General features: G+C 33.3%; 1 protein-coding gene across 1 annotated transcript; it reads left to right on the top strand.

Moving 5' to 3' along the window:
- Positions 1 to 1,461: 1,461 nt before the first annotated feature.
- LOC112751089 (LEAF RUST 10 DISEASE-RESISTANCE LOCUS RECEPTOR-LIKE PROTEIN KINASE-like 2.4) lies at positions 1,462 to 5,148 on the top strand. Its single transcript, XM_072217128.1, has 2 exons — positions 1,462 to 3,635; positions 3,894 to 5,148. Exon 2 carries the CDS (start codon positions 3,950 to 3,952, stop codon positions 5,051 to 5,053), a length of 1,104 nt encoding a protein of 367 aa, XP_072073229.1. The 5' UTR covers positions 1,462 to 3,635; positions 3,894 to 3,949; the 3' UTR covers positions 5,054 to 5,148.
- Positions 5,149 to 12,327: the final 7,179 nt, after the last annotated feature.

Here is a 12,327-nt window from a genome sequence, read left to right as displayed (position 1 = left end):
CGGAGGGTCTCCGGGTCATTGGTCGGGGCATCTGGCAGACACGATCACGCAACCACACCAGCTTCAGCGTGAAGGACTCCTTCCTCTACGCAGCTTGCTGTGCTGCCACCAGAGGCCTGGCACCAAGCAGCTGCTTACCATGGCCCACGTGTCCGTGCCGTGCCACCTACCGAAGTCACGAAGGCACCCCCAATGGGGTTTCTGTGTGCGCGTAGGCCTAGGTGGTACGCCACGTCCTGCAGGGTGATAGTGACCTCACCTCACGGGCGTCGCTCCACGAGTGCCGAAATCAGGGAATTGTCAAAAGTGAAGTCCCTGAGGGGCACCGTGTCGCTGAATCCGACCTTAGCCAGATACGGGACAATGGCGTCCGGTGGAGGAAGGGTATAGCTGACTCGCTAGGGCAGTAGAAGGCGAGGCCTCTGCGGAATTAAAAAAAATTAACTTATAAAGAGATAATCATAAATTTTTGTAGTCTACTTAAAACCATAGAGCTACTTCTACTTAAGAATATACTTCCATGTTTCTAGTCTAAACATGTCTCTAAATTACATATGCCAGTAAGCAAATTCTAATTAAGTCATAACAATCTTACACAAGCAAATACAGTTCTAAATTCATCCTACAGACTAATCCCTAAAGCATTTTACTTAGTGCTTGTCACTATGGGACTACCCTAACAATGTCCACATACTTAGATTAACCAAATAGAACGCAACTAACCTTGAAGTCGGCCGCCTCGGTGTAATGCGACGTCTCGTTCAGTCTGTTAATGTCTCCGTCGTTTCCCGCCTGGTGTGCCATCACCATATCAGTCTCAAATATGGTAGAAAAGGGTTAAAAGAGGGGAGAAAGAAGTTGACTAAGTCAAAATAGAGCCCAAATACACGCCGTAAATGATTTAAACGAGATAGCTACGGTGCAACTGACATGCTTATCTCGTTTACAGTGTAATGAGATAAGACTAAGGCATTTAAATCGGTAATTAGTTTTTAAATTATTTATTTTAGTAATTATTATATTTATTTTATTTATTTAAATAAAAAATTTCTTATTTACCTAGAGGTGATAGGTTTAAGTCTCACTTCTAAGTTCTAACATCGAAAAAAAAAAATCAAACAAAAAACTTGGGGTACACCAGGTTTTAAGCTAAACAATAAAGTGATGATTTTTTTGGGATTTGAATCTTCTAAATTTTAGATTTCACATGGTAAAGTGTAATTTCTCACTATTTACTTCATAGGTGGGATCAAGAGAAAATATAAGAAAAAAAAGTAAGATATTACACTTTATCATCTCGAATAAAAATTCAAAATTTAGAGATTCTAAATTCATTTTCTTGAACGATAATAAGAAAATGATAATAATCAATCAACATAAATTTTAAATATTAGATTCATAACTGTGCATCATAGGTCAAGATTTTTCACTGAACTAGTCAAAGAGATAAAATAGAAGGAATGCAGGGAAATTATTTTTCTAGTTCTGGCAAAAGCTACATCTTTTGAGGGTTATATTAGTGATGTCACATGTCAACGGATTTGTCTCCCTGGGTTTTGCATATGCATGAAAGTGCAGCAGCAATTCCTATTATTTATTTGTTTATTTATTGAATTATTTTTTAAATTATGGGGTTAGAATTAGATAGTGCGCTAAGTCTTTGTTTTCGCTCTGGTCCAACGGGGTCTTTCACAGTCACAGACTTCATTTTCTGCTTTCTTCTGTACATGACATGTTTTTCTTTCTCCACTTTCCCTTTCAAAGTCCTCACATACATGTATTCTCTTACAAAGAACTTCTAAAAACACTACTATCTAAATTTTAAGTGCAGCATCCTTGTGATGTCACCATTACTGGGAATGACAATATTCTCATTCTCACCATTAGTATTTGTTTTGTGTCTAATTTTTTTTAAAAAATTTAATAAAGAAAAAGGAGTCTTCATACTTCTTTTTCAAGCTACTTCACCGACTTTCCATTATCAACATTCAACTTTTGACATTGTTATTATGTTTAAACAAATTTAATACTACAAAACACACCACCCCTAACAAAATTCACAAAACTACTAAGTTCATGAAAACAAATATTGGTAGTCGGCCTACTTCTTTATAAATGTGAATGGGTAATTCTCTGGTGGATTATTTTCAAACACCAATCATGACCCCCACTATAAAATAATAGCATATAAAAAGTTTTCCACAATAGCTGCCAACTCCGATGAATTTCTTCTCTAAATGCTTCCAAATTCTTTTCTCCTATGTCCTTCTCTGCACCCCTTCCAAATCTCAAGCAACAAAAGATCCTTCGAATCTCCATCCATTACAATGAGCCTCAAATGTACATTATAATCACCATTATCTTCTTGTTCTTCCTGGCTACTACTGTGGTATCTGTTAATCCAAAATTTGTGGCCTGCACACCTAGAAGCTGTGGAAATGGTCTAAACATTAAGTATCCATTCTGGATCCCTTACGAACAGGATTCATTTTGCGGCTATCCTCACTTTGAGATCACCTGCAAGAACAAGAATCCAATTCTCAAAGCATCCAATTATGACTTGCTAGTGTAAAAGATATCAGTTGCTCCAACTCTTCATTTACTGCTGCTAACCTTGCTACCTATGAGGAAAAGTGTCCTGCTCCCATGCACAACTACAGTTTTGATCAGTTACCATTTACTTATAGTTCTGAGAACAATAATCTCTCTTTCTTCTATAACTGTACCACAAAACCAATAGATTTCCCCATATATGAAGTAGATTGTGCTAAAAATGCTACTCATTATTCATTTGCGGTTTTTCATAAGGAGGTACTGGAGCACAAAAACTACTCCATGAATGTGTCAGTTTGTGATTAATGTGCCACTGAACATGAATGCTGCTGTTAATTTTAGTAGCTTATTGCAAATGAATTAGACTGAAATTTTGAAGATGGGATTTCTTTTAAACTGGACTTCACCTGATTGCCAATACTGTGAGAAAAGTGGTGGACGGTGTGGATTTGATGGTTATCAGTTTCTCTGTTTCTGCAAGGATAAGTCATACCTGAAAAGTTGTGGTGATGGTAATTTATTACATATTAGGAAATATTCTAATCATATTTCTTGTAGTTTAATTATCAAGTGTTCTTCTTTGAACTTTCTTCATGTGCACATTCTAATGGTTGAATTTGAAGAAAATATAAAAGAAGTGCGGAACAATATGCATGGTTGAATAGCTTATGTTCTCTGGTTACCTAGCATCACACTATATATAGTCACTAGGGAATTGATAGATAGCTATTTCCTAAGACTCTGTGGTTCAATGACAAACATCATAGGGTACAACTCAACAACCACCTAACTTATTCTTTATCAACTTGTTTGATATTATAGTGCAGTATACGGTTATTTTCTCTTCCCATTTACTCCCTTCAGGGTGTCATGTAACTTTTGGTGCATTAAGCCAAAATCATTGATGCTTTCTTTCCTCATGTAACTTTGGTCAAAGCACACACACTCAAATATTCATGATTATGTTTTCTGGCTTTACCCTAAACTCGAATAAAGACAGGCTCAAGAGTGCTATAACTCATCTTTGTTTTCACTGTTAACAGATGCAATACATCTCCGGACATGGATAGTCATTGTTATAGGTATTACATCCAGCCTCCTCTGATATTTTCTTGGGCTATTTTTGTAGTGTATGTTTCAGTTGTTAACGTTAAAGGGGTAGACCATGAAATAGTTTCTGTCAATTACAAGTGAACAACTATAACTTTCTTAGCGAAGATCCCAGAAGTATAACAAATTACACTTGTATATTTTGGGTTTTTCTTTCATAACAAAAGTTTATAGAAATTAAAAGCATATTAAATGTTCCTTTAATTCTTTAATTATTTGCTAATTAACAGGTGCTACAGCAGCTGCAGTAATTGTAGGATTGTTGAGTATTTGTTGTTTTACCTACATGTCACCAGCATCGCAAGAAAAATCCTGCTTTCCAACAAAGGGTAACCAAGATATTGAAACTTTCTTAAAAAATCATGGAGTGTTAACTATAAAAAGATATAAATTCTCTGATGTGAAGAAAATGACCAACTCCTTCAAAGTTAAACTAGGACAAGGTGGTTTTGGTGTTGTATATAAAGGAAAGTTATCCAATGATTCCGATGTGGCAGTCAAAATGTTGAATCCATCCAAAGGAAATGGTGAAGAATTTATTAACGAGGTAGCTAGCATTAGTAGAACTTCTCATGTTAATGTTGTCGCCCTTCTTGGATTTTGCTTAGAAGGTCACAAGAAAGTTCTCATCTATGAATTTATGTCCAATGGTTCCCTTGACAATTTTATTTACAAAAAGAACCCTAAGAATACACCACTCTTGAGTTGGGATAATTTATATCAAATTTCCATAGGGATTGCTAGAGGATTGGAGTATTTGCATAGAGGATGCAACATTCTTATTTTACATTTTGACATAAAACCACATAATATTCTTTTGGATGAAAACTTTTGTCCTAAGATATCAGATTTTGGACTAGCAAAGCTTTGTCCTAGAAAAGAAAGTCATATTTCAATGTCCGAAACTAGAGGAACAATAGGGTACATAGCTCCAGAAGTGTGGAACAGACAATTCGGTAGAGTTTCACATAAATCTGATGTTTATAGCTATGGAATGATGCTTCTAGAAATGGTAGGAATGAAGGAGAACATCCCTGCAAAGACAAGTCACACAAGTGAGATGTACTTCCCTGATTGGATATACAAAAGGCTTGATCAAGGAACTCAACTGGGACCTGATGATGATGGGGAAGTGGCCATAGAGGAAAATGATGTTGTTAAGAAAATGACAATGGTGGGTTTATGGTGCATTCAACCAATTCCAAATGACAGACCAACAATGAGTAGAGTTGTAGAAATGTTGGAGGGCAGCATGAATTCCCTGGAAATGCCACCAAGACCTGTCCTGTCTTCAATAAGAGTGGTAGTAGAATCTTCTTCTAATGTTGTATCGTTGGTAGAATCTTCTTCTGTTGTATCAGTTGTAGAATCTTCTACTAGTGTAACTTAGATGCATTTACATTGTACTCCCTCTATTGTCTATGTGTACCAAGCACACATAGCTACTTGAATGTTTTCACTGAAAAAAAAAAAAAAAAAAAAAAACTGTTAGCTAATGAAAGACAAAGATTAGCAGCAGGAAAGTTACCAAGCAATAATTGTGCTTTTGCCTCTTACCATTAATTGTTGTCATCGTTTTTACTTTCTCATGTTTCAGTGAAGACTCTTCGTGAAGCTTCGATCTTACGTTCGGTTCTTGATAGATAGGGGCATAGGCTCCTAAAACTTGACTCCTAAGAATATAAAGTGTTGCAATAGAAGGTGCTCAAGGATATGTTGCAAATTGAAACAAGAATTGCCATTTAATTAGACAAAACTAATCATCTAAAGAGGATGTTAAAAAAAAAAAACACCCAACTAGCTATGCATATTAATTCTATCAAATTTTTTTCCTTCTTTTTCTTTTAATTTTTTATTTATACTGGAATGCCTGTGCCCTGTTGTTTCATTATAGGTGTTAAGTGGAAATTAATTTAGTTAGAGATTACTTGGCTTCTATGGAGGTTGTTAAGACTTCTCTAGTTTTCCATTTGATAACAATGTTCTGAGATTTGGAACTTTCTGATATTAGGAAGCTCACTGACGATCAAGTGGTTCAATTTCTGATTAAAATATATTTCTTCTCCCATTAATTTTAACAATAACTAAATTTTCACCCTCGTGATGAGTAGAGAATTTGAATTTGAATTTTTTATAATAGTTTTTTTTATTAGATTTTATAATATTATTTAGATAAAATAGTGTATATTTATATGAAAAATTTGATTGAATCATTATAATAAATAATGTATAAATTTTTTTATTTAATCATACATGAATACATTTAAAATTGTCAAAAGTTATAATGTCTTAAACAGTAAATAATTAACTAAAGTTGTTCAATATAATTTTTTACTTAATTTTTGTCTGCTTTGGAGTCTTCTTTTTTGCAATATTACTACTTGTTAGTAATGCTTGTTTTGTTTTTCATTGCTTGAATGTTTGGAATAAAATATTTTCGTCATGAAATTTGCATTATTGATTGTCTTCAACATTTTTTTTTTGCTGTTACTATTTACTGATTTCTTTGTTTTCTTTGTTGCTTGTTGGATGTGTTTTGAGTTTTTCTTTCGTAATGTATTTATTGGTATTAGATCTTCGTCAGACGATATTAACATTGGTGAGTCCGATTCTTTTTTTAAAGACTATAATTTAGTTACTAAATGTTGAAAATATATAAATGTTAAATAAAAGTGTTTATTTGTAACAGAAAGTTTAATATTATGGTTTATGATGGTTTCAGTGGCTAAGAGAAAGGGGGGAGGGGTTGAATCTTAGCCCCCTTTTCGCTTGATAACACTTGCTGACTTGTTAAATCAATTCTGATTACAACTTGTAAAGTGCTAACCCAACTTACAAGGGGATTCTCACAGAATCATGAAACACAACATAGATGAACAAAGGACCTCTAAGACATCTATGGCTTTTTCTTTTAATTTTGCACTCTCTGCCTTTTTCCGCTTTATGGCTTTCTTCATACAAACCTCACTGTTTGCCTTTTTCCATGAGACTCAAGACATGACAAAATTAAACAGAAAAATTACAAAACAGAATACATTGAAGGAGAAGAGAAAACTGTTAGCTCAGGTAGCTCTGAGAACTCTGTGCTTTGCACTCTCAAATTTTCTCCTTGCTTCAAATAGTGGTTGTTCACCCTTATTATAGAAGAGGGAAGCCTCCACTTGTTGAAGCCAACAACCGAACCAACTTCTTCCTCCTTCAACAAACAGAATCGGTTCGGCCACATAGAGAGAGAAGAGATAACCATACAAGACCCAACATGCAATTACCTCTAGTCCTTCCTTGATCATCATTCTTCATCAATCCGAGCTCTCCATCCTTGGCTTGCTCTCCAAGATGGATTTCTGGCCCTTGATGCTTCATGATGATGATGACTTCATCTGCTTCAATCTCTGCCTCAACCATCACTTCGCCACTCTAGCTACTCCCTGTGGTGGTTGAGCAGAATCAAAGACAAGCCATGCTTCAAGAATCTCCCTTACTGGCCGAATCTTCACCTTCCCTTTTTGAGCATGAAGAGCTCAAGATTACCTCACCAAATCTAACCACATTTGGTGGATATCTCAACCACATCTCATTTTTATTTTAGTATGTTTTCTTGCCATCATTAACTTGATGGTCTTGATGCATGCAACTTCCTCTTTTTCTTGGTAGATGAACGTAGCGTTCATAGCTTCCTAGACAAGGACCGAAGAAAGAAGAAAGAGATGAGAGAGAATAAACAACTTAGAAGAAAAGCAATTCAATGTGATAAACACTTTGTTGGTAAAAGTTGCTTTTACTTCCCTAGCTTAGAGTGGCTATAGCATTATGGCCATCAATCAATTCAGCTGAAACTTTTCTCTCTCATAGTTCCCATGCATTAATTGACAATGTAATAGATTTTGAAATCCATCACATGATGAAATGCTTGGATCCGTTGGAAGCATTTTGCTTTCATTTTATCTTGGTTTCGGACCAAGTTTGGAAACATTCATCAACAATAAGATTTGGACTTTGTAGCATTGAAATTAAATCTGGCTCAAATTAGTTAACATTTGCTTTCCTGATGAATTTTGTTTCGGATCAAGCATGGGAGGCTTTCATCACAATCAAATATGGGCTAAATTGCAACAACATTGAGCTTGGCCCTTTAATACAACAATTTAGCCATATAATAGTAAACATTTAGCAAGGCTGATTGTTGGTTTTAATTTGGGTTAGCAACATTTTATTTTCTGGCCCAATTAAAAATCTGTATCACAAAATTATTAATTAACATATGTTAAATGAAGATTAAATTAATAATTTTGTAATTAAATATTTTAATAATATTTGTTCATCATCCAAATTAAATTAGAGTTTTTCAAACTCATCAGTTTAGTATTAATATTTGTTTAATTTGTTTTAAAGATACTTCTGATTGGTCGTCACCTTTTAAAATAAATGTCATTGTCAGAGTGAATTTTTAGGATCTTTCTTTTAGATTGTAATCATTTAACTTAACTTCAAATATGACTGACGTATTGCATACATTTTCCAATTTTGTTTGGACGTTAGTTTTATCTTGGAGTTTTTTTAAATGTGCTGTTGTTCTGAATAATTTCTTGGCTTTTCTATCAAATAATGTGAATATTGTTGTAGCTGTGTTGTTGGAAACTTTAAGGTGTATCCTAAAACTGCAATAAATTATGCGTTCAATTAAAAATATTTTAGATTTGCATATGTTAATAGAAAATAATTGGGTATTGTAAATTTCGCAAATTTAACAAATAATTAATTAATAAATTAATTTTTAATAAAAAAATTAAAAATGTGAATTTTATAGTAATATGGGATAGATTGAAATGTATGAGTATATTTAATGTTTAGTAACCTTGATAAGAATTGTGATATGAATTTGGTATTTAAAGTGTTAAGTGATATATTATAAGTTTAATGTTGGTTGGATAAGTGTTTAGTGATGAATTAATGGTGATATGTGTTTATATATATATATATAATGAATAGGGATATGCTCATCTTGTTGATTATTTGAGATATTGATGCATGATATGGTTGAATTGAGAAATGGTAGGATGAAGAGATTGTTGTGGTATTGATAAAGATGTATTGTGTTGATGGTTATAAATGATGATAAGTTGAGTTTTAAAGAAAATAGAGGTTTGAGGTTTTGAATGAAAACTTGATTTTTTACGAACTTCAACGGTCCATAATTCGAGCCTCAAACTTTGGATAAAAATAAAATTTGTTTTAAATTAAAGAGGGTTTTACAAACTTTAAAACGGTATAAGTTTTGTGAAAAACTAAATTTTGTAGAGGAAGTTATGGACGTTAGAAATCTTGTGCAAAAACTTATTTCTTTTAAATTACAGCAAAACCAGAATTTTTGGTTTGTGTGCATACGCACACTGATGTGCGCACGTTCCCAACAATGGCAACATTTTCATTTGTGCGTACGCACATTTTGATGTGCACGCACACATAGGAACATGCCTACTGCTAAGAGCATTCGCACACTCTAGAGCGCACGCACCTCTATGTACAATTGCACAAGTGTGCGCACGCACACATGTGTGCCTACACCCTGTTTTCAGCAACATATATTTTTGTGATTTAAACATGGTTTTGAACTTCTAAACCTCCATTTTCATTCTTTTAACCTTAGATCTCGATAGTATGCCTAATAATGAGATGGAACTAGGAAAGAGTGGTAACTTGGGGGTGAAGCAAGGTTGAAAAATGATGAATTATGTATGAAAAATGCAGAGAACTGAAGTATATGTGATGACATGGTTGTAAAGGATGCTTATGCATTGGTTATAGATGATTATGAATGAATTATAATGATAATGAAATTGAAATTAATTGTGATGTGCCTCTAGGTAAGACGCAGTGGTGTTAACCACTTGCTCCGAGTAAGAGGTGAGATTGCCGGGTAAGATGCAGTGGTGTATCCACTTGCTCCGGTTAAGAGTTCGAAGCTCCGGGTAAGATACAAGGGTGAAATTCTGGCACCGCTTGCTCCGGATTGAGAAATATAACACCACCTGGGTAAGAGGTAATGGTGAGGTTCTCCCCTGCTCCGGGTTCGCGGGTAAGATGCAAGGGTTGCGGCGTTGTCCCACTTGCTCCGTGTTTGGTGTACTGTCCACGGTTAGCTACCAAGACATGTCGAGCTGGCTAAGTAACCGACAGTTGATATCAACAGCCATAGGACAGGCATGCATCATAAGCATATTGCTTGAATTGCTTGTTTATGCTCTAACTGGAAATGCCTATGTGACACTCATATGCTTACTTGTATACGTGCTACTTGCATTACTTGTATCGTAATTGTGTTTGTTATTGTCTGCTTGCTTGTCTGTCTGATTATACTGGTGTTGGAGGTCTTGGAGGAAAGAGAATGATGGAGGGTTAGGTTAAAGTATTTGGTTAAGTTTAGGAATCCTTAGAAAATCACCTTTCTTTATGGTTTCAGTTTTAATTCTTAAGTTTTATAATCTGAATGTCGGCGTTCTAGGATTGTCTCGGCGTTCCCAAGACCTTATATCTTATGTGCGTAGCACCTTTACCATGCTGAGAACCTTCGGTTCTCATTCTATACTGTGTTGTCGTTTTTCAGATGCAGGTCGAGAAGTACCTCGATAGGCATCTGGAATTTCTGTGGCGAATTGGTTTACTTTGGGGTTTTCTTTTGTTAGTTTGATATTATTATGTATAAATTTATAGTTTCTCCTCTTGTGTATAAGAATGCTTTGTTTATGTATCTCTTAGAGGTTTTTTGGAGAACTAGGATTTATGTATGTGCATTTTGGAACTTGGAGCTATGTATATATATACGTAAATATTCTCCGGCCAACCTTAGTTTCGCGAACTGAGTTAGGAGTAGTTTGTTATTTTGTACCCTTGATCTTCTACTCTTATTTTTTGTATAATTATGTTAGTGGACTTTAGATTTCTTCGTATGCAAGTAACCACGTTTTCTGAACGTTGCGCTTTTATATTTTGCGATTTTTGCTTTACCTTTTCATCAAGACTCTTCGTATATTAAATTCTTTCAATTGTTATATATATATATATATATATATATATATATATATATATAGGTCGTAGAGTCTCGCCATCTCTATTTTACATTCTAGGTGTAAAGTTTTGTGTGATAGGGTGTTACAGGTATTATATTTAAATGAAGTATTTTAAAATTTAATATTTTTTGTTGAGTTCAGAAAATATTTTTTGACAATAACAAATATTTGATTAGAATATAATTGATTGAGTACATTAATTATATATTTCAAGTGTTGTAAGAAAGATTTAATAGATTCTAATTTTTAACAAGCAAACATTAAAACAAATAAGCAATAATTGTAATATATTGTTACCAAAACAAGAAGCCAACAAGAAAGAACAATTCCATGAGATCAGATTTGATATTGGAGTAGGAAGATTCATTTTTAAAGATTTTCATTATATAGTTGGCAATCTTTTGAGGATGAATTCAAAAAAAAGAAAACAATTAATTAACAATTCATGATATATGCAAAACAGCAATTAAGTGAGGAATTTTTCTCCAAAAATCATTATACATATAATTGGATAGCTGCTGCATTTGGAATTGAAGAATAAAGAAGAAAAAATTTTCTCCTCAATGTCAACAACTACAATATTAAAAGTGTAACGGTTACCTTGATCAAAAGAAAAATTATTCCTGTATTAAAGAAGAAATATGAGTCTTTATATATTGAATTATCAGAAAAAGGCAACTAATTTGTGCATAATTCATTATCATATACACGGTTCTTATTTTTCTTATTTTTAAGTATGTTTTTAAAAAAAATTTTTTTTTGTCTAAATTCAAGCTTACTTAAGAGATACAAAAGATAAAGAGAATATACAAAAGTTATTTAATTTTTTGTTTGAGTATTTTGATTTCGAAAGTGTGATAAGTTAGAATGCACTTAGTTCCTTTAACTAATTAGGTTGAGTTAGTATCCAGGTAATTTACTAAGTTTAGGATAATTTAGGTGTGTTACAAGGGTGTGAGTCTCTTGAAATTAGTGTTTGTAATCAATCTTAATTATAATGAAAATTCTATTATTGTTATGGTAAAAACTGAACGTATGTTACATTGCACTTCGTGAATGAATCAGGATATATCACTGTATTACTCTTTTCTTTTTCTATTCTCTGCAACTTTCATTTTAGGTATGTTCTGCATATTCAAAAAAAGACAAAAATCAAAATAATCTCTTGATTTATCAGCTCCGCTGCATAAACTACAAAAGTGGTTCCTTATTAATTTCAAGGACGGATCCAAAAATATTATCATGGGGGCTAATAACATATATAATATTAAAAAATTATGCAAAAAATTATATAATATAAAATGTATTACAAAAATATACCAATAGAGAATATATTTTAAAGTACAAAAAATATGTATGTACTTTTTATTAATGAAGTGGACGATTCTTCGTATCATAAAATTTATCGATAATAAAATCTGTATCAAATTTTTCAGCAATTTTCTTTTCAATATAATTAAAAGACAATTAGTAAGAAATTTATCTTTTATTTTGTTTCTGAATTATTTTTCACAATATTCATAACTGAAAAAGATCTCTAGGTTATAGTAGTTGAAATAGAGAGAATTAATAGCAAATGAATCAAGAAGGAGGCTCA

The sequence above is a fragment of the Arachis hypogaea genome, chromosome 15, assembly GCF_003086295.3.
Source record: "Arachis hypogaea cultivar Tifrunner chromosome 15, arahy.Tifrunner.gnm2.J5K5, whole genome shotgun sequence".
In the NCBI taxonomy this organism is placed as follows: Eukaryota; Viridiplantae; Streptophyta; class Magnoliopsida; order Fabales; family Fabaceae; genus Arachis; species Arachis hypogaea.
Note: the sequence above shows the minus strand (reverse complement) of the source record. Positions and strands in the feature narration are given on the sequence as shown.

Bases quoted from the DNA above. Each gene is read 5' to 3' on its own strand.
- LOC112751089 (XM_072217128.1), top strand. From the start codon at position 3,950: ATGTCACCAGCATCGCAAGAAAAATCCTGCTTTCCAACAAAGGGTAAC.